Below are 27,645 nucleotides of genomic sequence, written 5' to 3'. Positions count from 1 at the left end.
AAACCAGCGGAATAATGGATTGCACTATAGCGGTCAGAGTTTGAACTTGATGGGTGAGGTCGTGAAAGCCCTCGGACGACACGGGCGACGAGTCGGCGGGGGCGCCGTCGGGCGACGATAAACCCGGATTGTTGAATATCCGCCAATAGCACTCTGAGGTCACTGTGGGGTATTCATCTCGAGGTTCTCCATGCGGGGGTGTTCCCCCAGAGCTCCGATTAGGTGTGGCCCCTCAACAGCGGGCTCGTCCGACCCAATCGGGTGATCCCTCAACATCTCGACCCTCCTTCTAGCGCCAAAATGTTGTTGTAAACAATCTTGAGCCGTGGCCTCGGGGCCGACGCAGCTTGGTCCGAGTCCGGATGATGGGATCTTCCCGACATGGCCCTTGAGTCCCGTTGAGGTGGCTGACTACGGTGGTCTGATCGAGACGGGGTCGTCATTTCCTCTGGGAGGAAACTCCTCACCTGGGCGCCTAGTGGGAAGTCATCGTCTTCGCACTTGCACACAAGTCGAGTCGGGAAGCTCGACCCGACCCCTCCGACGATCAAGTTAGAAGATAGTGGCAGGGGGTTTGTTTAGCTAGGTGGTGTTTTCTCCTTTTTCCTCCTCTCCCGGTGAATGATAGGGTATTTATAAGGAAGGTTACTGTTGTTTGATGTGTCTGCCCGTAGGGGGCAAAATCGTACTTTTGGTAGTGTCTAACACTGATGTTGGCGTAGCGTGAGGGATTGAGCCTGAGTAGGACGCTAATGCGCCTCGGCCGACGTTCTAGCCCGTTTGACCAAGTAATGTCAGGTCGATCGAGGTGTGAGGCGTCATCTGGGACAACCGAAGTCAGCAGAGTCTTATCGTAATTATTATCCTCATTAATCGAGTCATTAACTTTTAAGAAACATGATAAGTAAACTTCAAAATAGTAGATTTATACTTCTTTGCTGCTCGTGCTGGTAAATATACTAAATTCTCCATGAAAATTGAGGCTTAGTATCTCATATCAACCATGATGATGCATTAATCCATAGAAAAGATAATCAAAATGAAGTAACATTCACAGGAAGTGTAAGCAACCAGCAGTGTGTTGTTGCAGTTATTCGACATTTATTGCAAGGAATGGAAGCGCAGTCATTTCGTACGTGCATGGCGAGCGCATGCACTTCACGTCCATGAGATGGCCATGGGGCACGTCACCACGTGCTTGTCCGAGATCCACTCGAGCTTGCCTCCGGAGAAGGAGCTGTTTCCTGCGGACTCTGTGGAGTTGACGCTTACTCTGATTTGGAAGCTCTCCTCTTGTCCGGGCCTCCAGAAACGAAGCTCGTACGCGGAGAGCTCCACCGTCACCCCCGGCGGCGCCGTGATCTGGGCACGGTAGTCCTCGGCCACGTCGCCCACGTTCTTCGCGGTTCGTTTGAGGGTGATCACCTCCCTGTTGTTGCGAGATAGACGGACGGCGAGGGAGGGGCAGTTCAGCTGCTGGGCGTGGATGGGATGGACGTTGGAGCACTTGACTTTGCGCCCGACGAGCACCGTGACTTCCTTGTTGCTGTAGCCGAGGCCGCAGAGGTAGCCGGTGTAGTCATTGGTGTTGATCTCGTAGAGGAGGCCCGGATCCACAGCCCCCGAGGGGTTCACCTGCCCGGCGCCGACCGCGAAGATGACGGCGGTCGTGTTGGTGTACTCGTCAACGATGTAGTTGCCGTCGAGGTCGAGGTTCTTGGCCGACGTTATGATTGCCGATTGTATCGCCGAGGGCGACCACTCGGGGTGCTTGGTCTTGATGAGCGCCACGATCCCGCTCACGTGAGGTGCCGCCATGGACGTGCCGCTGAGGAAGTTGAAGGTCGGGTCTACTATATTCGTCGGATATGGCCCGACCTTGAACGGCCAGGCGGCTAAAATGTTCACGCCGGGCGCGAGGACGTCCGGCTTCAGGATGCCCCCGTTTGTCACTGCCGGTCCCCTGGATGAGAAGCAGGCGACCGCCGGAGTCGGCCGCTGGCCGAAGACGGTGTCCTCGAAGACTATCGTGGCCATGGCCGAGTCCATGGCTGCCAAATAGTATTCCAGGACCTTCAACCCGTCCTCATATGTCAGGTGGCTGGCCGGGAGGACATGAGCCTCAGCGTCGGTGGTGTAGCCCTCGTTCTTCCTGTTAATGATGATCATGGCGGCGCCTCCGGCTTTGTAGACCACCTTCCCCTTCTCGATGTTCTCTATCTCACCAGTAAAACACACCACGATCTTGCCAGACACATCGATGAAGTCCAGAGATCCGTTGACGCAGTATCTGGCTAGAAAGCCTCCTGTTGCGCCGGGGATCACGATAGGCTTCAAGTCGGAGGAATTGAAGGAGCTCGGTTGGTATGCCGACTCGCCAGCCAACTCCGTGCCGTCGCCGAGCTTCACGATCGCACTGATCCTCCGGTCGGTCGTGCTCGCCCCGACGGTCAGGACCCACGGCGCTTCGTGAGACAGCGAGCTGTTCTTGGGGCCGTAGTTGCCGGCGCAAGTGACGGCGGATATCTGGTGGCGCAGCGCTGCAAACGAGCCTTGCGCGACGGGGTCGTCTGTGAAGTTATCCGGCGTTTCTTTGCCGATGGACATGGATATTATGTTGACCTTATCCTTGATGGCGCGCTCTATCGCTGCCAATATGTCGCAGTCATGGCAAAGGCCCCGGAAGCAGGCCTTGTAGATGGAAAGATGAGCTCTGGGAGCCATGCCCGAGGCCGTGCCGAGCGCCATGCCCAGTACCTCGGCGTCGAAGACGAAGTTGCCCGCCGCTATGCTAGCCACATGTGTGCCGTGCCCGTCGTCATCGATGGCGGAGACCTTCTTGCCTTTTTGGAACGCCCTCGCGCCGACGATCTTATGGTTGCACTTCACCCCGCTCTTACTGCTGCAGGACCCCTTAAATTTTTTCGGAGGGCGCGCCATGCCGTCGTCGCTGAAGGAAGGGTGGGAGGGGAAGATCCCGGTGTCGATCACCCCAATCACGATTCCCTCACCCCAGGAGGTCGTCCGCCATGTGCCATTCCACTGGCTCAACCCCAAGAACTCCGGCGTGTACGTCGTCTGGATCCGCCGCACCTTGTCCGGCCGCGCGTACACGAACCCATCCATGGCTTCCATGGTCCTCACCTCTGCCGCCGTCAACCTCGCCGCGAACCCGCTGATGGCTTCCCGGTACGAGTATAACAGCCGCGGCTCGCCGGAGTCGAGGGTGGTGTTGGGAAGGAAGGACTCATGCCACCGCTGAAGATCTTCACTGCTGAGGAATTCTATTCCCTCGGGCTTCTCGACGTGAACGATGTAGGTTTGCAGGCCATTAGGGTTGCCTCCCTGGTCATCGACGATGGGAAGAAGCTGGCCTTCACTCACCCAAAGAGCGAAACCATGGAAGAACAGGAAGAAGACGTAGCATCGGAATAGGAGTGCACAACGGTGCCCCATTGGAAATGGATGAAGATGTTGCAGGCAAACTTGCGATGGTTTGGTGACTGAGAGCTCGCATGATGAACGTAAGATATATACACTGCGGATCTCAGGGATGAAACATACTGCATTTGGTGTCTTCTGATGTGGACGTACGTTGTTTGCTTTGTTTACGAGAAATACGACGATGAACGAAGGTGCCCCCCAGGCTAATAATGCTGTGTATAATTCATGTTGATGCTAACAATAATGTTCATATCATGCAGTGATAGATGGGAATACAAGAGGGGTTCTTGTGGCCTTTTCAATTTCATATTGGGCAATGATGCCTTCATCTTTCTCGTGGGAGGATATCCCTATCATTATTGTACATGAGCTTGGACTAAGTACACTAGGGATTATTGCAACAATATATATATATATATATATATATATATATATATATATATATATATATATATATATATATATATATATAACAAGTCATTTTTCAACAGAGCGCATTTTTAGATAAACTAATTACTCTTTAAAAGTAAGATAATTCATTCTCTCCTCTTTCATTGTTCTCTAGTTAATTTAGCTTAGCACTTGATAGTTATTAGAATAGATAAAGAAACAATATTTCATATTTTCATAACAAATAATTTTAAAAAATATATGGCTATAAAAAACTTGATACGAATTGATAGGGGTAAAAACATATCTGACGTAACACACCGTGACGTCAGCCACCCATGGGCGACACGGCTCCCCGAACATTAACACCCACATAATGTGCACCCTCACTGATCGTACCCAGACGATCTCATCGTCTGACCCCCACGATCGGTCAAGGCAGGAGAAGGCGTCAACCGAGGAAGCCAACACTAATGTCGACTTGATGTGCGCCAGCGTCACCAGCCCTCAGCCAACGAACTTCAGCATTTGACTCCAAGTGCCTAACCAAGGCAAAGGAGCACGTCGACCGAGACGTGCCCATACCCTGCGGTAGCCAGGTTCGCCACGCAACTCCAGTGCCCTGTAAGCTGCCACATCAGGTAACATCAGATTCGTCTACAAATACCCCGGAGTTCTAGACGAAGTGGTAACTTCGACTACTCAACAAAAGACTCTCTTTGCCTCACGGACTAGATTCGAAAACTCCTCTCCGAGGAACTGACTTGATCGTCGAAGGGGTCGGGCCGAGCGACCGACCCGACCTGTGTGCAGGTGCACGACCGAAGCTGTCCCGACGTTGTGGACCTCTCTAGCCAAATCCCCTGCCGTCGACCGCCACAAGAAGATTGAGAGGAACTGCGCCTGATCCCAGCCATTCGGACCCCTAAATCAGCCGCGTCAACCTCAAGGTCACGACTAAAAAAGTTATTTACCGTAACACGAATGACATAAGATTTTTAGAATAGTAAAATAAAGCTATGAATTTTGTTTTAAAGAAATAAAAACAATCATAAATTGATGCATTTTTAAATCTTCTTTTGTACTTTGTCATATTGCAATAAAACCTCAATTCCGAGATGTATGCTCTTTAGATCAAAATTGTTCCATTCGGTGATATTGTTTTATAATTATATGTTTGTCTCTTTAGAGCATTAAATTATAAACATAATAAAAAAATATTTTTCTCTAATTATGCACATATATTTGATGGTATATGAAATAGGGATCGGCTAAGGAATTGTTTAGCTCCTTGTAGTGTCGACCCCATACTTAATTGAGTTTTGAGTTAAGACATAGCATGTTTCTTTTGAAAACAAGAAAAAAGATCCCATGAAAGACTCAAATCCTTGATTACGATTAAAGATATTAAAATATAATACAATATTAGATGTTTTCTTAAAGAATTATAGACTAAAAAGGTCAACTGCAACAATAAATTTAAAGCCGTCAATTCTAATACACGAAAAAGGAGTTGAGAAAATTTATTTATTGTTTATATATATTACCTAGAGTCAGTTTAGACAACTTTGTCGTTGTAGTATAGTGGTGAGTATTCCCGCCTGTCACGCGGGTGACCCGGGTTCGATCCCCGGCAACGGCGTGTGTTTCAATCATTTTTTTATTATGTATTGATTAGATTAATTAGTAATTTTTTTCATGAAAAAAAAGAAATATATCAGTTTAGTGACTGACTCTGACATCAAAACTAGTTATATCTATTTTATTTTATTGATGATAATTAATTGATGTAAATATTATTTTAACTTATCGTTAAGTTCGCATGTGAATTCGAACCTAAGATTATAATGCACTCATCGATACGAATGGAAATAATTGTTAATATCTTTAACTCGACCAAAAAGGAATAAAAGATGCTAAAAATTAGTATCCTTCAACAAATTAAATCTGAAATATGAATGGCTTTCCCGCGTAATTTTTATTTTTTACTTTTATTTTATGTAGAGATTAAATATTTTTTTATTTTTTGCTTTAATTTAATTATATCATTATGTATAGATTCGATTAATTCTTATTATTATTATATTTTCTTTCTTTTTAATATGTCAGGTTTGTTTTAAAAATAATAATAATAAATAACATAGTCAACATTCAAAATATATTTCTTGTGTTATATTTCCTTGACCACATGAACGTAGAACACAACACAAAATCCTGTTGAACTTTTAAGTGGAACCATAAAATCCAATGTACGTATAGTTGTACAACAGTGATTAAACACTAATTTCTCCTCCAACTGGATTACTTCAACCACTACAATAATTCATGAGCGATTATGTAAATAAAAAAAAAATAGAGGTAGAAGAAAATAAAATTGTAATTCATCTGAATATCTTAAAACTCTTGATGACACATGATTTGATAAGACTACAAAATAAGTTTGATTTTATAATCCACAGACTCCATGCTTGAAGATCGTATATATAATTGTATACGAGCTAACTTTCGATCATTTCGATGGAGTTACGATGATCATTTACTTGTGTATTCGTTTATTTTTCGGAGGATATTTAATTGTTCTATATACGATCGTCAGAGTATAACACGACTTATTAAGTCGGTAATTATTAAGAATTTATGAATATATATATATTTTTATATAAATTATTAATTAGGTCAATACTGACTTAAATCTTTGTCGGAGCTGAGATTGGGTCCAGATGACGGCTAACTCTTCCTCTGAGTTCGAACCGTAGTCCTACTAGCTCGAGCTCAACATAGTAGCAATGGCGGTCGAGAGTCGAAGAACAAGTCAACACAGTTACTTACTCAGTTCATATATCAATACTATATCAAGTGCAGAATCAAGCAGTTGGTTCACAGGCGGCTCTCGTCGGCTTCCCAAGCTTTCCCACTAAGACGACGACAAATTCGTCCTTTCCAAAACGCTCCAACTCTCGCACTCTTTCCGTGGCACAACACGACAACCAACTCTCCATCTCCGTCCCCCTACCGCTGCTTCAACTTCCCGCAAACTATCTACCACATGATGTAGGACGTACTCCGACCGGCTGAAGCGGTCAGAACTTGAAGGCCACGTTGCCGCCGCCGTTCCCGTCCTCTGCCTTCACCGGCAGCGGCAACAGCGCCTTCTCCTCCGTCGATGGAGTTCCCTCTTCCTCCTCCTCCTCCTCTTCGTCTTCTTCCCTCTCCTCCCCTTCTTCCTCTTCCTCGATGCTCTCCGACCGCTCCCCGCCGCTCCTCACCTCCGACTCCGGCGAGCCGGAGGACCTCCCCTTGTAGGCCGCGGCCCCGCGGTGGAGGGGAGGGTGCAGGTGGTGGTGATGCGCCACCGGTGGGGGCGGCGGGTAAAACTCCTGCGGCACGGGCGTGGCGGCGCAGTAGTGCGCGGGGGCCGCGTGCGCACCGTAGATGGCAGGGCCGGCTGCCGCAGCGGCGGCAGCAGATGTGGCGTACTCGGGCGGGACCCAGATGCCGCCCAGCACCACCAACTGCGGCGCAGCTGCCGCTGCCGCCTGCGGCGCCGGGGCCGGCCTCCTCGTATGAAGACGATACTTCTGTCACACATAGTAAAGGAAAAGGAAACCTGTCACTTTACAGCCAGAAAGAGAACAGAGAGATGGTGGCAAAATGGACTTAAGATCTCACCTGCAGGTGGCTTTTCACCTCATCATTGGTCAATCCATCCACCTTCATCAGCTCTCTTATCTGCTTTGGCGTGGCAACTGTTCCAAGTTTCAGATCAAAAGGTTAAACTCATACATATTTGAGGAAAGGAATTAAGCCACAGTCCAAACTTGTCTTTATAGAGAAGAAAACCTTCACATATATACTCGCAAACATCTGCATATATTTACAATTCCTACCTTGGGAGCCTCCCAGTATCTGAAGAGCATTGACAAAGCGACGGTGCAAGTCCGGTGACCAGCATCTCCTGGCCTTCCTATGCGTCGGTGGCGCGGCCGCCTGGCCCTCGGTTGCGCTGCTGCTACCTCCCTTGCCATGTTCTGCTCCCCCTCCTCCGGTGCCATTTTCTCTTCTAGTGATGACACCTCCGTTCTCCAACTCCACGCACTTCTTGTCCTCGACCACCACCTTCTCCGGGGAAGCGAGTGCGAGCTCCGGAAGAGCGCGCGAGGCAGAGCGGGCGGCTTTGCTCTTCTCTTTGGAGAAAGGGAGGAAGGCGCCACCATTCCTTTGCTTGGTATCCAGTGAGAGCTTGGGGCTGACATCGAAGGCCTGCTCTGTCTCCTTCGGCGGCGGCACCGGCTGTTGCTTGGCGGCGTCGACGGGCGGGCTCCATAGCTGAGCTGAGACCATCCAGCTCGCCTTCTCAGAGTGCGCGCTGGGGTCCTTGTCGGACCCGTCCATGTTCATGTGTTTAAGAGGTATGAATTCTTCGAGCACCGGCCTCGGCCCCTGGTTTGTCTGATATGTCTCCAGCTGCTGCTTGTAACACTCGATCGCTGTTGTGACAAGAAAGAGGATGTAAGCCATGAATCATTGTAGGTCATCATCGGTTGCACCATTGTGATTCCACTACAGCAGAGTGCAGGAGGACAGCGGAGAATTCTGAAACCAATCAGTCTGCCGCGAACAATTCATTGAGGAGACATGATGTTTACTTACCATTGTTAAGAAGCTGCATGCAGAGGGGCAGCTCGCGCTTGAAGGCATCGATCTTATGCCGTTCTTCTTCGAGGCGGGCGAGGAAGTCTTGTAACTTCTGGGTCTGGTCAGGCTGCTCTCCTATCTGCTTTTGGATCATGGTGTAACTGTTGGGCTTGTAGTCTAGGCTAAGCTCAGCTGGTGAAGCCATGTCCAGGGCCACTGCTAATTAATGCCAGCTCTCCTAGAGGAAGATAAGATGAGGGGGGAGATGGTGATGATGATGGTGTTGTTTGCGCAAGAGGAATCAGGAGGGATGACCCTCTTTTTTAGGGTGAGTTTGAGGGGGGAGAATAAAGTGAGATTTGAGGAGCCGAAAAGAAAAAGCAGGAGATAAAGCATGGTAACTTCTTGCAAAGAACAAAGGCAAAAGCTTGTAGAGGTTCATGAGAAGGGAATCAAGGTGGCCAAGGGGTCATGTGCTCTGGCCCTGGTTTTGGTACCCTTGGACTCCCCTTGTACTAATTCAAATCAACTGCATCAAAAAAGATTCTTCTTCTTCTTCTTCTTCTTCTTCTTCTTCTTCTTCTTCTTCTTCTTCTTCTGTTCCTTGTCCTTTTTAGTGAGCAAATCCACACACACAACTTGAGGTCTAACCATGTTTGTGTAAAAGATCTACAGCAACTAGACAACATATGTCAAAGTAATATTTGGAGGAGACCATGATTCTGCAATGATTAAACTAACAAATGAGCAGTAAAGCTGTGGGAGCATATACTGCACATAAATAATTTAAACAAGTTATGCAGAGATTCTCTCTCTCTCTCTCTCTCTCTCTCACACACACACACACACACACACACACACACACACACACACACACACACACACAGAGTCCATTTGAAAGGAAAGAGAGGTTCCTCTTCTTTCTTTTGTATTCAAAAGGTATACACTGGCTGTGTAACCCTTCACACTCACAAAGAATGCAAGGAAGGCTAAAAGGCAGGATATGTAATGCATGCTTAAAAGAATATTACTGTCATAGGGGCCTCCATAAGCAAGGAATATATTAATGGTGACCAACACACACACACAAGTCCATAAAATATGCTTCAAGGAGGGGGCAGCTCAACTCACCCCTCACTCACCCCCAAAGCATGCAAAGGGAAGAGTGCTGTGGGCTGGGGAATCTTCCATCCTGCTACTACTGCTAGCTTTAGAGGAAGTGGGCAGGAAGGTAAGTAGATTCCTGTATGCATTGAGGGAGGGGGGAGAAGGAGAAGAGCTGCATCGAATTCGCTGTGCAATTATGAGGGTTGGTCGCTTTCTGCATCAGTCTTCAGGTACAAGCCTCCAACCCATGCCTTTTGTGTGGATTCTCTCAAGCTTTCTCTCTAAACTTGTCCTCTAATTTCCTCTCTTTTTTCTTCCCTCCTTGTGTCTCTCGACCATATTCCCCAGCATCTCTCCTGTTGAATATACCTTTTGTCTAATGCGAGCAGGGAATATTCCCTTTGGGCCATGGAGATAGGATTGCATTTAGATCTCTAATTATCTTCTTCCTTAGTTTAAAGCTCAAGTTATCTACAGACGAGGATGATTCCCTGCCTTTGGAAAGGTGAGGGCAAGCCAAGAAGAAAAAGAACGGCCCTGACATTGTGTGGAATCCTTGATATGTTAGTTTGCTAATTGAGGCTTTTGTGCTCGTTAAGTTCTTTCTGGTAAAGTAAGATTGCCCCTTTTTTGTCCTAAAGGTCCATTTGATAGTTGGCAAGTCAGTTACTTGTTTGTAAGTATTTTTTATGACCTATATATATATATATATATGGATTTAGGGGTTGAAATGTCATATGCTTGCTTGCAAGTTAGGTTAGAAGTCAAAATTACATTTTCTTCTTTTTTCCATGTTGTCTCCTCACATGTTATTGTTCTGTCTTTTTGCATTAGCCCATTCTTCTCAGAGTATCAATGGTGGTTTTCTTTATTATGATGACAAACTTATATATGGAGATCCAAGCAATTCTATTACCTTAGTTTAGGCTCACTTACAGTGGATGTAGGAGAAGACTTTGAGTCTCTGTAAAGAGGGACTAAATAAATGTGCTGTCATTAAATTGCACTTAGACATTGCAAAACAGTGGTTTAGGCTCATCCGAATAGGAAAGGATTACTTGTAAATATGCATCATGGCATGGATTCACCAGTGACCTAGAAAGAGGCTTGAGTATCACAACAAGTGTTAGATAGGTACACTACATTTAATTTGAGCTTGAAATTTGAGATCAATAGTTCAGTGCATTATGTTAATATGATAGTTATTCATAGCCCCAGGTCATGTTCAACAGGTTTATCTTGATTATGGAAACACTAGAAGAAAATTGCTAATTGCTTATAGTATGTAAATTACACTTCAGTTTTTCTTCAGATAGGTGAACCTGGGCACAAGTATAAGTTCTTGAAGCATTTAGACTATCCTGATGTACTGTTAATCATCCAAAGAGGAAGCAAGTGAATAACTTCCCTTCACTAACAAGTTCCAAGTCTGATTACTTGTGAAGGGGCTAAAGTATTTGAGTTAAGAAGTACTTAAAGCATTTGCCGTGGGAGGTTGATCTGAAAAACGGAAATGATTGGAATGGATCAGATTCATCTCCGGTGGTGCATCAAGTTATGGATCTGCATTAATTACTGAGAACATGGAACTTTTTCTTGTGTACGAGAGACCGACCGAGATCATGTAGGTTGCTTTCGGAGTTCTAGAGATTTCGTATCAGCCACAAAAAAAAAAAAAAAAAAAAAAAAAAAAACCTAGACCGGAATCATTCAACTGTGTGAGCAACAATAAAAGGTGGACAGGTTCTTGGGCTTGAACAACACACTGTGATACATTTTGCCCGTAGAGTATGCAACATCTTCAGCCCTCACATCTGCAGGAAGCTTACAACTCAAATCATCTGTCAACATGACCTTTCTTGGTTCGAGAATGGAGGGTTGTTCTGTAGATATATATATAGATTGAAAGGCTCAAGCATAGGAGAGCAATCCACTCCGCATTGTTTATTTTGTGACTTCTACCAGTAAGCAACCCAGTAGAGAATATATGTAAATTCTTATACAGAAAGTTTTTTTTGTGATGACTGATTTTTGATGCATTGTCAACATTGCAGCTGGAATCAAGTTCTCCAATGTATTTTCGGCTGCCTTTTTCACATGGGTCATGAAACTAGAACCTGCACAAATGCTGCAAAGAGCCGATCCATAACGTGCCATGAAAAGAACAAAGCGGATCAGATAGAATTTTGGGATTTTTCAGGGACAAAAACTTGGTCAAATATGACTTCTCCAACTTGCTGCCAGGTAAGAGTTTAAGAGATTCCTTATACAAGCCTTGCTTTTTAGATTGTAGTGCACAGCTGTTGAAGACAATTCCTGCATCTAGAATTTCCTTTCATATAATGAAGAGAATTCTGATAGAAACACTTGACACCCAAAAAATAAGCTATGGACAAGATAACAAGGACTCTGATCTGAAGTTGAACTGTACAGAACGATCATTTCGGCAGAAATGAAGCTGAAATAATTAAATCGCGTACCCGGTATACTCTTATTTGGTTTAGGTGTCAGACCTTTTTAAGGATTCTAAATTCTGCCGGGAAATTAAATCAATGGATGAGTTACCATTACAAGATTCTTAAGCTGGAAAAATCTTGATGTTAAAGTATAGTTAAGCATAGTTAAGATTCTTAAGCCGTTTGCTACTCTCATGTGTAAGTTGATTGATTGGCTCTGCTGCTTCTCATTTGAGCCTTTATGTTAAGGCTTAATGATGCCCTAATAGCCCAATAGGTTCATCTTTGCTTGACCCATGTGTGACCCATTGGGTCACTCACCTAAGTAAGCCTGGCCTATCCCTCCACCGAACCCTAATAAGAAGAAGATTGCTGAGGTATTTTTCAGATTCATAACATCTTTAATTCAGTATTACTATAGCAAATATGTATGTCGACCTAACAAATTAACCAAATAACTGAGTGAAGATTTATCTTTTATATTCCAGCTTTATCATGATGACTTTAACTCACGAAACTCAGTTTAATAGGTCTTATACTGATAGATTGGGACAAGATCTTCCTTAGTATTTCTCAAACCTTATTGTTCTTATCTCTGGATTTTTAAGCCGCAGAAAATTTTAAAGTCTTCTTTTTCTATTAGAGTTCAAGGACATCATCTTTTCAGTCTGAAAGTGGAACTCTTTATCAAGTTCATTCTCAATCTGTGGGGCTTCTCAACTTGCCAAATGTTCTCCATTCCCTTCTATACAGTCTATCAGTAATTTCATAAAACAACTTTGATCGTAATCATGTTCGCTTTGCATAATAACACAGCATCTCCATTCAAGGTGACTCATTTATGTATCTACTATCTTCTATCAGTCAACTGCTTGTTTTGACACTCTCAGGCTCATGAAGCACAGGTAAAAATGAGAAACAGTCAAGATGTTTACCTTCAGATAAGACACAGACTGATCCTGGTCATAGACAGGACAGTCACCACAAAACATCATAGTTGAGGAAGAAAACAATAGATGTTGATTGCAATCCTTGGTGTTGTGCAGCCAAGAATCTGCATCCTTTTCAGAAATTATTGCTTCTGCCAGAGTACGGCAGGTGCAAGTGAATCATGTATTCTCTTCTTGGATGACACATTAACAAGATATAAATGAGAAAAAGATAAGTTGAAAGGCTGAAAGAGATCCTGAACCAAGCCAGTGTCTTTTGTATTTGCTGCTTGCCATATCTCTGCTTCTGATTCCAAATGTTATGTTGCAGAAGCTAATGCATTCCAAAGTAACACTTTTTGATGCATTGATGTACCAGTCAACAGAAAGGGTAAAAACTGCTGCACTTTGCCACCTGTTGGTATCATCCATGATAGAAGAAAAAAAGTAGAACCTGACTGCACTTCTTTGTTTTGCTTTATTTTGAGTGTAAATGATTCTAATATTCACATTTAATTCACTGAATCAGGATTATTAAAACAACAAGAGTTAGATCACACTGGAATGCATCCATTGTTAAAATAATTAAGGAAAATGAAGTATAGATCACAAGAAAATGGATTACATCCTTATCAGGTTTTGAATCACAATTTTTTTGTGTTCATAATCACACGCTACACATGTGGCAATGTATATTACAGGTCATTACCTAAGAGCAACCAAACCATGATTAATCTATGATTAAGTTGAGTCTGACATGATAAGTGGTTGAGAATTGAGATATCCTTTATAATCTTAGAAAAAAAACTCTCTTAAATTTATGTTTTCACACCCAACAAAACTAATGACTTCCAAAATATCAACTCTTATACATAACTATGTAAGGATTGGTATAGAAGGATACTCTGATCTTTTGACTTGGTAACAGAGCTCTTTTAATATTGAACTGCTGAAACTAATCAGAAGGTATGTTGGCAAGAAAAAAATTGTTTTGAAGAGCAATGATAGAATCATTTTTAGATTAGATATTTTAATATTTTTCTGTTTTTACATAACACATACAGATAAATATATGGTGAAAGTAACAGTAACTGCATTTTTGTGAGAAATACTTGTTAACACAATTACACATTTTGAATAAATATTTCTAGAACACATATATATGGCCCAAAAACCTTGAACTTTTTTGGTGAAGTGACAATTGACAATAGTCAAAAGTGTTTCCATAAATTTCCGATCCAAATAGTGGCCTCTCTTGTGACATCCTGCAGCATATGCATAGCTTTCAACCAGCCCTTGACCTATTTAGACATGGCTAGTCATTGATGAATCCTTGGTATTGATTCTTGTGCATGCTTACAAGTAACACAATCCCTGCAGTATGATAGAGTACTGATTCTTCCTCGTGCTTGGCTGTGCAGGACATCAAAACATCAGTCCAAATGACATCATTTTGGTTGGAAGAGGAGAATCCTGCATCCTATGTGAGTCATGTGGCACAAGGTTTGAGATCACATCTGAAATATAAATTTCTGCCAGCTGATAGTGAGCTCTGACAGGTTACACATTTTCAGAATACCTTGCTACTTAAAAGTGTTCATCTCGTCCTAAAGCAATGAGAAAAGTGCTCATCTCAGTAATCAGCACTCATATCAGATCAGCTTAGATTTGGACTGAGATCATGTATCCTTGCAATTGGACCTTGATAAGCCAACTCAAGGGAAGAATGAGATCATATGAACTTTAATGGAACTATGACAAAACTTGAAGTTTGTGTCAGATGAAACAACAATTATCTGCTGCTGAACTTTTGTTGACAAAAGTTACCCATTTCTTGAGGAGTACTCATGGCCTCTTTGAATGGTCTGGTGCAGGCAACAATATCCTTTTGCCATATGTGCCATAATCTGAAGCAACACAATCAATGCATTAGGAGTTGCATTGCTGATCTTTCTTGTCTATAAGCCAAAAAAAAAACCAACTCTTACCTCGCGCTTGAATGTTATGTGCAGTGTGGTAGGGAGGTTGGGCTTCAAGAGGGGGGACTCCTCGGGCAATCATGTCTGCACCCCCTTCCTTCCACTTCCTCGTTGGGGACAAGCTGGTGACCGAACAGACCATCAGAGGCTTGAGCAGACCCCCCCAAAGCATGCAGCAGCACTGCACCAGAAGGCTGATTCATCACCACCTTTACATGTCCACCATAGTCTCCTCCCAATACACGAAAGGAAGGCGAGGACTCCATCTGCATCCCTTTGATTTGACAGACCCAAATAAAAGGGCGAAGGCAACATTCCCTTGCCGAGGGGGCACTCACTCGGTGGAGAAAGCTTGGAAGCATGGGATCACGTGGAGGCGACTGAGGGCGTGGCGTGACAGGCAGGCAGGCCGGCCATGAATGAGGAACTGCAGCAACGTTGGCGACGCACTCAAACAGTTGTGTGCTCGGCTTTTGCCAAAGCTGCCGGTCATGTATATAAAGGAGCCCCCAAGAAATGCATGCATGATAAAAGCAACTGGTCATGAGAAGAGCGGTCAAAGCAGCACTCCATTTTCCTGCCCCTAAAGGAGGGGTCAAGTGCTTTGGTGGAGGAGATGAGATGCTTGTGTTATTGAAGAAACACGCAGCAAGACCACTTTAATCCCCTTTTGTGTGGACTGACACCACTGACCATGAACAGCTTTTCCTTTCTCATTCTTTTGCAGTGGTGGATCCTCACTCGGATAGTGGTGGCATGGTCACCTCCCTCTCTGACTTGCTAGTCTCTCTCTTCATCCCAACATGTTCATATCTTTCTTCATTGTGCCTCATTTCATGTAGGATATGTCAAACTTGTCACCCATATTTGTCGAACGAGGATAGGATGATGAGTTCTTCTATTTGCCGGTGCATAGGAACCTTTTTGTCTTCTTCTTTTTAAGGAAAGTAGAGAGAGAAAGAGCTTGCAACTTTAATTTCTTTTTAATTACTATAAAATTATACTTTTACAGGGGTCAGAGGAACATATTATCTCGATCCATCTTTCATTTGTACTCTCTTCTGGAAGGAAGAACCATTTCTATCCATGATGTATCGTCTTAGTTTTAATTATTATCATGTCTGTGCTCATCTTAAATTCGTTGTATTTATTTATATTAAGCAAATGAAATAAAAAAAAATTAGTACCCAAGTAGTATCCACATTCAGATCTTAAATTCTAAACTCTTTTATTTTGGCTTTTCATATATTAATCCCCAAAATCTTTTGTTTTTATGTGCATCCTTCCCAAATCTTTATATTTATATAAAATTCAGATTTACTGTTCTTTATATTTATATAAACAATCAGCTTTAAAATATTGTAAAAATAATTAATAAAATTGTCTAAAATATGGTGATATTACTAACTCGACAAAGTAGTACATTCCTAAAATATGAATTTTTATAAAATTTAAATCATGATATTTTTATTAATAAAAAAAAACTTATGGTAAATTCTAAAAAAAAATCTTTTTTTTTTTTTCGATTGGTGTCATCTTTTTGGTTTATTTTTCATCATCGTCTTGTCATTTCATTGTAGTGCCTCTACCCTTCGTTGTCATCTTTATAAAGATCATGTACTCTTATCCTTCATTCCCTCTTTCTTTATTTTTTAATATTTTTTTATTTTATTACCATAGTCACCACGTCTCTTGTCGTCATTCTCGTCTCTCCTCCTTTCTTACTTTGGTCTATTAATGGTGATCCTAAGATTCAACGGGAGAGAATATATAGTTGAAATGAGACTTGAAACAAGTATGGGCGTATTTAGGCAAAGGTAGTGATGATAATGGTCGAAAGGCAAGGATAATTTTATTTTTTAAAAAAAATAAAAAAAATAAAAATGATAATAAATGGAAAGAAGATGTTAATGTAAAAAAGTGAAAATAGGAGGGTTTTTTACCGTAATTCACCAAATAAATGAAGTGCAAAAGTTAATCCACCGTTTCTCGTTAGAACTCTTTGCTTACGTCTAAAATAAGATTACTTTCTTCCCGTATCGGAGACATAAAAAGGAGTATAAAAGTATATTTACATTTATAAAAGGATACATATAATTTTTCGAGACATAAAAGTATATTTACATCAACTCATCGCGCATGCTATGGTAACGTATGGTCATAGCTTTGGTATGCTTACAAAAGCAAAGACGCGCACTTTATGACCTACACTGCTCTTCGTCTCCCTCGTCGCGCATGCTTCCCGAGCGGTCTTCGCTCCTCCGTCCCACGCACATTCTCTGCAATCGCTGCGTCGGTATGGACGCCCCCATATCTTCCTCGCCTTGGTTCTTTGTCTAGCTCTCAACCCTAGACGACGCACCAGAGGGCCACGGACAGAGGGGGGAGGAAAGAAGGAAGGCGCGCACCGGCAAAAGAGCACGTACCTGTGTCGAGAAAGGAGATCGGAAAGCCCTTCTTGCTTTTGGCGACGGATGGGGTGTGCCTTATTATAATCCCACCGCGCGAGTCGGCAAGCGTGGAGGCGAGCTTATAAAAATACGCGACCAAGGAGGAGGTTGCTTCTTGCAATCGCACGCTCCCACCTCAAAAGACCTCGCCCTTTCTTTATCGGTGGTGCAGTCGCAGTCGCAGTCGCAGTCGCAGCAGCAGCAGCAGCAGTGGAGGGTGAGAGATCCGGTCGCAGCCAGCAGGTTTGCTTCTTCTCTCTCCTCCTTCCTTCGCCATCCCATTTGCTCTGTTCTGCAGAGCAAGTGGTGTGTGTGTTTTCTTAGTTTTCTTGCTTCTTTGGCTGCCTAAGCTTGCAATTCCCAGCGGTGATTAGGTCTCTGTTCTTGGAGAATAGCGGTAGTCATTATCACATAGCCATACCTCCAAGCATGCCGATGTTTGGTAATGAATGATACCCACAGACGGCGGGCATTAAAAGCCACTGCACCTCTCTCTCTCTCTCTCTCTCTCTGTGGCTCTGTTGGTGTTGGGTGGTTCAGAAGAATAAAGAGGGAGGTGGGAGAGAAATAGGCTTCTCCTTTTCTCTTTCTTGTTTGAACGGTAGGGAGGCAAGGCAGCCTGCAAGTAAAGTGTGAGGAAGCAAAAGGTAGTTCATGCCCCCCTCTCTCGCTCTCTCTCTCCCCTCAGGCCTACTCTTTCTCTTCCCTCTTACACTTGTGCTCTCTCTCACCACAAATCCACAGAGATAACATCTCATGATTGCCCCTGCAGTCCTGTAGCTGTCCTTTTCCCCACGCCTCGCTGCAAACGTGAAACTCCATCCGCCTTGCGTGGGAGCATGGAGATATCGTGGGTCTCGTCTCATCTCGTCATCAGCCATCATCGTCATCATCACAAACAACCTTTCTTAGGCGTCCACCATTTCCTCTCCAGGACTAGTATGTTTCTTGAGGGTCTTTCTGCTGTCATTTGGCTGGCTGTTGCCTTTCGCATCACCACTGTCTTTATCTTCTTTGCCTTGGTGGTGATTGTTTCTTTTGGATCCTTCGTATCACTCTTGCCCTTTTCGGCACCTCATCCGACGTAGTTGTCTTAGAAATGGGGTTGATATGACCTTCATCCTGCTCACGCCAACTGCAGCAAGCAACTTCCGGTTGCCCTATAATGCTCTCTTTACATACATGTCTTCCCCTGTGCCGATCACATCATGCCTCCACCTTGGTTGCTTTCATGAACTCTAGCCTGACACCTCGCTACCTATTAGATCGGCTTCAGGTAACGCTGCAAAGACAAAAGAGAAGCTCAGAGAAACCACACGATGCTGTTCTTCCCCCATTAGGCTCAGCAAACGAGGCTGTGAACTTGATGTGATTGTTCTGCATGCACGATGCTCTTGCTTTGGACGAAGGAGCAAATGACTACATGTCTTCCTCATGTGATGAAGGTGTGAGCGAGCTTCTTCGTTGCCGAAGCGGTCATAAATCGCCATGAAACCCTCTTCAAGCCTCCTCCTCTGCATCAGAACGATATTTATTTTGGTCATGTACGGTGATCAGGCTACAGTCCACACATCGAACTGAGGACGCTGCGTGTCTCGTGTTCCACTCACGAGCAGCGCACCTCTTTAAGGCACTCGTTGCCACCATTATCCCTTACATCAGTAATAAACTATAGAGATCTCTTCCTGTCTCTCTCTCTCTCTCTCCCCTCTGCTTTTGCTGCTGCTGCTGCTGCCGCTGCAGCACTACGGGCTGACTACTGAATGCTACGCTTTGTCCCATGGGCTTTTAGGGAAGCGAGTCGCTTGTCCTTACTGTGCTCCCCACTATATTCCTTATAGCCATTTTGTAGCCCAGATCGGAGCCCACCGCAAACGACACCTCTGCAGTAGCATCCCCCACACTACCTTTTTCCTGTCCCCATCCCAATCCTCCACCATAATAAACACATATACACGCACTCACTGTTCCTTTCCTAAGGCTCCCATGTCGGGATCCCAGTGTGACTGCGACTAAGCCACCCCAATGTTCTTAGATCAGCCATTTCTTGTTGATACTCCCAGTGGATCCTTCTTTTGTCTTGTAATAACTCGGTGCCATCTCGCTATAATACTTTACTAGCTTGTGTTATTGCAGCTACCGGCGTTACATGAATGGAGCTTTGCCCTGTGGCCATGTCTGTAATGCTCTGAACGAAGAAGCCTTTTATGGGGTTTAGACGAGAGAGGGGGTTGGGTTGTTTGTTCAGCTGATGCAAACAGTCCCATGGCCTGTGGAAGGTGGGTCATGATGATGGTCTTCTGCTTGCTTCTGCATCTCGTGGCAGCCGTTACTTGCAACGTATCTCTGCTGTGCTTTAACCATCTTCCTTCCTCTTTCCTCTTGCTTAGATTGAGCTCCTAAAACATTGCGTACTGTAGATCTGCTCTGCACCTCTGCATGAGATATTAATGCTTCTGTTTATACCACATCTCTGCTACTGCTGCTGCTGCTGCTTCTTCTTCCTGCTATCGCTGCAAAGCATTCATTATATCCCCTTATTTAAACCTTCTGCAGCTGAGCTTACCTTTGCCTTTCGCTGTCTTTCTGCTGGTGCGCCCCTCGGAAGGCTCGATAAATACATGTGGGTTCATACTGGCTTGCAATGTTAGCTGATGTAGAGAGACGAGGTGCTTGCTTCTGTCCTTCGCCGTCGCCGTACACCGCCCCGATGCCCAGCCGGCAGATGACGAGTGCACTCAAGGGCGAGAAGCACATTGTCTCGAAGAAGCCTCTGCACAACAGCGTGAACCAGCAGAATCTCGACAACGGATGCCAGCCACAGGAAGTGAAGAGCATGGGCCGCCGTCGGGGGAGAGCGAGAGGCAAGGCCGCGGGGCGGCAGGTGAAGTTGGAAGCGGAAGCCGGACTCGAAAAAGTTGCTCCTCCTGTGTCAAGCAAGGGCATTGTTTTCTGCCGGCGGCCAGGATTTGGACAGGAAGGCACCAGGTGCATTGTTAAGGCCAATCATTTCCTTGCCGAGTTGCCTGATAAGGATTTAAATCAATATGATGTAAGTTGTTATACTTGTTCGTCACATCATCGATCGGTGTTGGTAATGGTATTGCATATGAGATGTTGTTCTATTGGGGCACTTCATTTGCAGGTGACAATTATACCGGAAGTAAGTTGTAGGAGTATGAACAGGGCTATTATTGCAGAATTGGTGAGACTGTATAGGGAGACCGAGTTGGGAACGAGGCTTCCGGCTTATGATGGAAGGAAGAGTCTTTATACAGCAGGGAGTTTGCCCTTTAACTCGAAGGAGTTCATCATAAGGCTCGTGGAGGATGATGATGGAATGGGGGTTACTAGGTTTTACTGACTATTGCCTTTTATTTTCATGTCATTTGTATTAGTATTATTTTATTTTATTTTCTCAATGGTACTTGAAATATTGCACTGAGGAGGCTCTTACCTGTGCCAATTTTGTTGTGACTTGTGAAGAGAAAAGGAGTACAGAGTTGGGATCAAGTTTGTAGCCCGTGCCGACCTTCACCATTTGCGCCAGTTTATAGCTGGACAGCAGACTGATGCTCCCCGGGAAGCCCTTCAGGTTCTTGATATTGTTCTGAGGGAATTATCAAATCAAAGGTGCCATTTCTTGCAAGACGCACACTCATCTTGTTAGGAGTATGAATGCTTTGTAATTGTTCAAAGTGCTGGCTGGTAGGTACATATCCGTCGGAAGATGCTTTTATTCTCCAGATATCAGAAAACCACAACGGCTGGGTGATGGCTTGCAGTCATGGTGTGGATTCTACCAGAGTATCAGACCAACCCAGATGGGCCTCTCACTCAATATCGGTATCTATTTGTTTTTTCCTTTTACTGTAGTATAGGGCACAAATAAATTGAATCTATTTCTCTTGTATCTGGCTTTCTGAATGTATGTGATTTATATTGAATGTTCAGATCTGTCATCCACTGCTTTCATCGATCCTCTTCCTGTGATTGAGTTTGTAGCTCAGGTCCTAGGCAAAGATGTATTGTCTAGACCATTATCAGATGCTGATCGTATAAAGGTATACATCAGGGAAAGAGTAATTTTAGACTTTACAACTACAGTTCCTTGTTTTTCTACATCTGGACTTTAGTGCTTACTAGGTGTTTAATATTTCATACAATTTGCTCCAGATATGATGCAAAAGTAACTTTGTATTTTGCTTTCAAATAATTATGTCTTTGCTCAGCTGCCTTCTGGCTATTTTCAACATAATTTTAGTACTAGTGTAACCAAGATCAATCATGCATAGTTGGTAATGTCAAGCAGATCAAGAAGGCCTTGAGAGGTGTCAAAGTTGAGGTCACACACAGGGGAAATGTGCGGAGGAAATATCGAGTTTCAGGCCTAACGTCACAACCTACACATGAACTGATGTGAGTGTATTATTCTAATAGTATTTTTGTCAATGCATTTTCTAGAAAATACAATGTCAATTAGAATTTCCTATACACCAGAAAAGCCTCTGCTTGCGAATAACATGTCTTGATGAGGTTTGCTTTAATCTTCATATGTAAATTTTCCACAAAATTGATGCATAATCAACATTTGAGGGTTTCCCTGCTGTGTCATTTCAGTGTGCAAAATTATTATGCTGAAATTGTAATCATGTTTGCTGCTAGCGTTCTGACTCTACCATCTCAACAGCTTCCCAATTGATGATCAGATGAATATGAAATCCGTGGTCGAATACTTCAAAGAGATGTATGGGTTTACAATTCAGTATGCTCATCTTCCTTGCCTTCAGGTAGGAAATCAGAAGAAGGCAAATTATCTTCCAATGGAGGTGAGATTGGTCAAGCATAACAAATTTCTTAATCAAGTTATTTCAGATCTGATTTTATGTTACGTACAGGCTTGCAAGATAGTTGAGGGACAGAGATATACAAAGAGGCTGAATGAGAAGCAAATTACTTCCTTGCTAAAAGTTACATGCCAGAGACCCAGAGATCAAGAAATTGATATTTTGCAGGTAAGTAAAATATGCTTAAAGTTTACAATCACCTCAGTGCCATGGGGACTTCTGTTTATCGTTGGTTATGAGGGCACAGGTACTAGGTATGCATCTATATGGTTTTATGCTTGTAGCTCCAAAAGTAAGGTTACAAGTACAGTTAACATTATAAATAGGAAGCAAGCAAACACGAAAAAGTAAATGCAGGGGTGGAAGGTGCAATAAAGGGCGGGGATGCATTAGAAAGTCAAAAGTATAGGACACAAATTTAGTTTCAGTTTGGATAAGTGTGTTTTCTTTTCTTTTGGTTGTTTGCATAAGTATGTTATAGCATTGAATGAAGCGGCTAATCATGGAATCTTGCTTGCCATTTCCTCCTGGTGGAGAAAATTTTCATCCCCACATATCTAATTTGTTTGCTAAGGATCTTCATTGTCAATTACAGGGTCCAATATGATGTCATTTTAGATGTTCTCAAATGCTTTGGCATGTCTTCTTCATGGGAGTTAGACACACATCTAGGCATTGAATTGGTTTATATGGCTAGAGTGAGTCCATCATCTGGGCCATTTACCTCATCAAGTTGGGTTGTGACATCTTGTATTCTGCTTATGATGCTGGAAGCTACCTGACCTTTAATTGGTCAGGCATAGAAATACATATTAATCATTAATGATCTTAAGATATATAATAATAGTGAGATATTGAGTATTGATGACTTTGTCTATGGTTACGATATTAATAAAATGTGTGATCTTAATTTAGACTACTGTCATGCTATGTTTTCTTTGGTTTATATTGAATCTGTAAAATAATGTGAAATTGTTACACATCCATCTTTCCCTTTCAGACAGTTCGTCAAAATGCTTATGGGCATGATCCCTATGCAAAGGAGTTTGGAATCAACATCAGTGAGAAGCTAACCTCAGTGGAAGCTCGAGTACTTCCTGCTCCATGGGTAATATGTTGTTCAAGCAACTTAATGAAATCAAAGAGATATTATTGTTTTCAACTGTTATGTAGTCAACTGTCCATGAGCATATTTTGATTTATGCTGTGTGCATTATGAAGCTCAAGTATAATGACACTGGGAAGGAAAAAGAGTGCCTGCCTCAAGTTGGTCAGTGGAATATGATGAATAAGGTACTTGTCCAATTAAACTCTGTTGCAGTTGTTAACTGCCTCATCTTCAGTTGCTCTGTGGCTCCGATTAGGATCAAGCTACATTCAGATAAATGTTCAGACACACAGGGAAGTGGTGTCTGCATCTGTGAATGGTTTGATCTGAGATTTGGACTATCAGAAGTACTATTGGAGCTGATTGTCACCCACATTTTCCAAGTAAAATTGTTCTTGCCCGCTAGAATGTCTTCATATCTAACCCCATCGGTATTTGCTATCAAATGCAGAAAGTGATCAATGGATGCACAGTAAATTACTGGGCCTGCATTAACTTTTCTCGGAGTGTTCAGGAAAATACTGCTCGTAGTTTTTGTCAGGAGCTAGCACAGATGTGCCAAGTATCTGGCATGGTAACTTTTCATGTTTCAATTTCTTTTTCAAATATCTTAGCTATATTATAATTGCAGTATACAATTATGATATATTTAATCTTGAAACACATAACATCTATGAAAAGATTCAAGGAAACATGGACATAATTCTCATGGTCACACTTTACAGGAATTTGACCATGAACCAGTTATCCCAATATATTCTGCAAGGCCAGACCAAGTGGAGAAGGCCTTAAGGCATGTATATAATGCAGCAACCAACAAACTGAAGGGAAAAGAGCTAGAGCTTCTTATAGCCATCCTCCCTGATAATAATGGTTCTTTATACGGTGTGTTGCAAATCTTACATCCATCATTTTTTTGGATTTGTGTTTGCTTTTTGCCAAAAGCATGATTTAAAATAATGTTTGTCCATCTACAGGTGATCTTAAACGAATATGTGAAACTGATTTGGGGTTGATCTCCCAGTGCTGCCTCACAAAGCATGTATTTAAGATCAGCAAACAATACCTTGCAAATGTCTCACTCAAAATAAATGTCAAGGTACTTTCTGAAGCTGCTTGTCATCTTCCGTGTTATGAAATGGACTGCTAGATACTCCAAGTACCATTTATCAAACTCCTTGTGCAGCTTTTATCTTTCCAACTTGTGCAGATGGGAGGAAGAAACACTGTGCTATTAGATGCCATAAGTTGGAGAATTCCTTTGGTCAGTGATATACCAACTATCATTTTTGGAGCAGATGTAACACATCCTGAGACTGGAGAAGATTCTAGTCCATCTATTGCTGCTGTAATGAAAAGGATTCTGCATTACTTGTTTCGCATGCATCACGTTACAGGTTGTGGCATCCGTTCACCTTGTCTAATTTTTTGATTTCAGGTTGTTGCCTCTCAGGACTGGCCCGAAGTTACAAAGTATGCTGGACTGGTCTGTGCTCAAGCACATCGACAAGAACTCATTCAGGATCTTTTCAAGACATGGCATGATCCTCAACGGGGTACAGTCACAGGAGGCATGATCAGGTTTGCGTCTCTTTCCTTTAAGCATAACATTTCACAGAGTCCCACACCAAAGTTTGTTAAAAGAGTGGTCCCTTGTTCTTAGGAATTCATGTCAGGTTGATGCTCCTAGTCTAATTAATTGCTTTTCGGTGTGGTGCTGAGATCTCCTGTGATAAATATCTGCTCGACGTTCATTTGGTCTAGCAGATCTTTTGGAGCCTCTGGTAGAAGGAAGCAAGACAAATATCATTGTTAAACAAGAAGAGCTTACATGTCTCATTCATCTTCTTCTGCAGGGAACTACTGATATCTTTCCGGAAGGCAACAGGACAAAAGCCATTGAGGATAATCTTCTATAGGTAGTTGTCTATTTTATGGAGCCTAGTGGATATTGGTTTGCCTAATGCCAAACGCTCGAGGTTATTGGCTTTCTAATCTTGTTTACTTTTTGACTTTCTCTGCAGGGATGGTGTTAGTGAAGGGCAGTTCTATCAAGTCTTGCTATATGAACTAGATGCTATTCGCAAGGTTAATAAGATTCAGTGTTTTAACTGAACCTTGTCTCTCAAAATACTGCTGCTTAGTGATCCACTTTTTCAGGCATGCGCATCCTTAGAACCAAATTACCAGCCTCCTGTGACATTTGTGGTGGTGCAAAAACGCCATCATACGAGATTATTTGCAAACAATCACAAAGACAGAAGTAGCACAGACAAGAGTGGAAATATCCTACCCGGTAATTATGGCCATCCTTACTGAACATTTGTAGTTAATAGAGAAACTTTTGTAATTACTTTTCAAGGAAATTTTGGCTATATTTTGTAATCACAGTTGCATTGGTTAGACTAGGTTCAGGACTGATAGTTTGTGTGGCAGGAACTGTGGTTGATACTAAGATATGTCATCCTGCTGAGTTTGACTTCTACCTATGCAGTCATGCAGGAATACAGGTAAGAAATTTCAAAAGCTTGTATCTTTCTTTACCTGAACAATTCATGCTTGCATTGCACGATGGTAAATTTGTTGGAGGCTGGAGCTACATGTCCATATTAGCATTGTGATTCATGTAAAGCAAGACAAAAGAATGTTTCAAAGAAATATTCGACAGTCATACACATGAACTGAAAGATAGTAATGGTAAGAATTGACAATTCTTTTTTTCATTTATACTAAGGCTTTAAGCTGGAAATTGATGAACAATGATAGTTGATATATCAATAAATAATATGTGATGTCCTTCATGCACATTCTTTGCCCTCAAAATAATGGCCAAGGAAAAGTAAACAGAAAAGATAGGTACTATAAGCACATGATCTTCCTGCATTCAGCGACATGTTACAAGTGCTTAGTTTCTGATTGTTGTAATAATAATTTCTGGCCTGCTTTATTTGGCAGGGTACTAGTCGACCAGCCCACTACCATGTTCTATGGGATGAGAACAATTTTACGGCAGATGAAATGCAGACGCTGACAAACAATCTCTGTTACACGTAAAGTCATTCAAATGACAATGTATTTCATATATGATTTAAATAACTAGCTCTATTTATTAAGGTTACTCTCTGATTGCAGATATGCTCGGTGCACCCGGTCTGTTTCTATTGGTACGACCTGCTCCTTTTTTATATTTACAGTAGTTTGTTTCTTTTAGTTCTTTTACTTTGTGAAACAGGAATGTGAGTGGTAAAAATGACCTCCATTTCTGCAGTTTCTAGACAAATCATAAGCATTAATTGTAATCTATGAGTTGGCTGTTGATCATAAACATGTCAATCTGTTAGCAGGGCCTTCTCAATTTTGGGTAGTGTTTCTATGCCCCTGCTAACAATAGGGCAGCTCAAATTCATGTTTTTTATCCAAACAAACTTGTTCCAACAACAGAATAATTCCCTGAAAAATCCTTGTAAAATGAAGATAATAATGTTATATGGTACATTTAATCCAAGTGAACACCTAGTCTAGTGCTTCGTGCAACTTGAATGCCTTTGTTTGCTTGGCTTAGTTTGTTTATTCCATCTAGTTTAGAATTCTAAGAATCAGAAAAGATGGATACTTTCGTCTTTGAATTCCTTCGGATTCGGTTGAAGCATGGCACATTGATGTCACTGATCTAATTCATTATTGAACAGTGCCACCTGCATATTATGCTCATCTAGCTGCCTTCCGAGCTCGGTTCTACATGGATCCAGAGGTATCCGAGAATGCATCACGCAGCATGCACCAGACAGATGGATCCTCTGTGAAGCCCCTGCCTGCCCTTAAAGACAAGGTGAAGAGGGTGATGTTCTACTGCTAGAAGGGAGGGAGGAGCAGCAAAGAAATTACTTTGTAAATCCATGTTATGTTTATACTATAGAGAGGCAGCTTCAGTTTTCCAGCATGCTGGTTCCCAAACTAAGCCTTGCAGCCTTGTTGGGAACTGAATTCTTGGTGTTGTATACTAGCTATTTCAGGAAATGTGATACATGACTGATGATATGCCAATGTTGTGTTCTATGTTTGAGCTTCCAGATCTGAAATCTCAACTATGTTCTCATCCTTCACTACTTCTTTCCCACTAAGAATGATAAATGTGATCAGCATTTGACAGTCAATTTCCAGAAGACACTATGTTAATATGATATTTAAAGAAAATATTCTATTAGAGCACTTAGTATCCTAGTACAGTAACTGTGGTAACAAAAGAAGTGCTCTCTTTAATTAAGAATGAACACTTGCTAAATAAAGAGTGTTTTTTCCA

At 42.8% G+C, this 27,645-nt stretch overlaps 3 protein-coding genes, 1 long non-coding RNA gene and 1 other non-coding gene across 11 annotated transcripts; 3 read left to right on the top strand and 2 right to left on the bottom strand.

The window, feature by feature from the left end:
* Positions 1–992: 992 nt before the first annotated feature.
* LOC103987022 (subtilisin-like protease 4) lies at positions 993–3,495 on the bottom strand. The gene has a single exon (XM_009405203.3). It carries the CDS (start codon positions 3,454–3,456, stop codon positions 1,159–1,161), a length of 2,298 nt encoding a protein of 765 aa, XP_009403478.2. The 5' UTR covers positions 3,457–3,495; the 3' UTR covers positions 993–1,158.
* Positions 3,496–5,404: 1,909 nt separating this feature from the next.
* On the top strand, positions 5,405–5,476 carry TRNAD-GUC (transfer RNA aspartic acid (anticodon GUC)). Its single transcript has one exon. It is a non-coding gene; the product is annotated as a tRNA-Asp (tRNA).
* Positions 5,477–6,634: 1,158 nt separating this feature from the next.
* Positions 6,635–9,036, bottom strand: LOC135614395 (transcription factor NIGTH1-like). 2 transcript variants are annotated; one of them, XM_065111742.1, is made up of 4 exons: positions 8,485–9,036; positions 7,722–8,321; positions 7,504–7,580; positions 6,635–7,409 (listed from the first exon to the last, which is right to left on the bottom strand). In XM_065111742.1, the coding sequence occupies exons 1-4, from the start codon at positions 8,672–8,674 to the stop codon at positions 6,915–6,917; spliced, it is 1,362 nt and encodes a 453-aa protein (XP_064967814.1). In that variant the 5' UTR covers positions 8,675–9,036; the 3' UTR covers positions 6,635–6,914. The 2 variants fall into 2 exon arrangements, with proteins under 2 accessions (XP_064967814.1, XP_064967813.1); XM_065111741.1 differs by having other exon boundaries at positions 6,635–7,412; positions 8,485–9,034.
* Positions 9,037–9,490: 454 nt separating this feature from the next.
* LOC103987020 (uncharacterized) lies at positions 9,491–14,956 on the top strand. 2 transcript variants are annotated; one of them, XR_001978467.2, is made up of 4 exons: positions 9,491–9,806; positions 10,889–11,540; positions 11,631–11,820; positions 14,383–14,956. It is a non-coding gene; the product is annotated as an uncharacterized LOC103987020 (long non-coding RNA). The 2 variants fall into 2 exon arrangements; XR_010487524.1 differs by having other exon boundaries at positions 9,501–11,540.
* Positions 14,957–17,049: 2,093 nt separating this feature from the next.
* Positions 17,050–27,415, top strand: LOC103987019 (protein argonaute PNH1). 5 transcript variants are annotated; one of them, XM_065111737.1, is made up of 23 exons: positions 17,050–17,633; positions 19,527–19,669; positions 19,947–20,442; positions 20,536–20,744; positions 20,877–21,023; positions 21,103–21,236; positions 21,345–21,454; positions 21,703–21,809; positions 22,081–22,405; positions 23,238–23,345; positions 23,459–23,530; positions 23,797–23,919; positions 24,071–24,230; positions 24,323–24,444; positions 24,556–24,693; positions 24,784–24,926; positions 25,202–25,264; positions 25,370–25,433; positions 25,506–25,641; positions 25,782–25,855; positions 26,301–26,395; positions 26,478–26,509; positions 27,035–27,415. In XM_065111737.1, the coding sequence occupies exons 3-23, from the start codon at positions 20,035–20,037 to the stop codon at positions 27,199–27,201; spliced, it is 2,937 nt and encodes a 978-aa protein (XP_064967809.1). In that variant the 5' UTR covers positions 17,050–17,633; positions 19,527–19,669; positions 19,947–20,034; the 3' UTR covers positions 27,202–27,415. The 5 variants fall into 5 exon arrangements, with proteins under 5 accessions (XP_064967809.1, XP_064967810.1, XP_064967808.1 ...); XM_018826801.2 differs by lacking the exon at positions 19,527–19,669 and having other exon boundaries at positions 17,051–17,633; positions 22,081–22,219; positions 22,289–22,405; positions 24,532–24,693; XM_009405196.3 differs by lacking the exon at positions 19,527–19,669 and having other exon boundaries at positions 17,052–17,633; positions 22,081–22,219; positions 22,289–22,405.
* Positions 27,416–27,645: the final 230 nt, after the last annotated feature.

The sequence above is a fragment of the Musa acuminata genome, chromosome BXJ2-6, assembly GCF_036884655.1.
Source record: "Musa acuminata AAA Group cultivar baxijiao chromosome BXJ2-6, Cavendish_Baxijiao_AAA, whole genome shotgun sequence".
Taxonomy (NCBI): domain Eukaryota; kingdom Viridiplantae; phylum Streptophyta; class Magnoliopsida; order Zingiberales; family Musaceae; genus Musa; species Musa acuminata.
The sequence above is the reverse complement of the archived record's forward strand: the minus strand, read 5'-3'. Positions and strand labels throughout refer to the sequence as shown.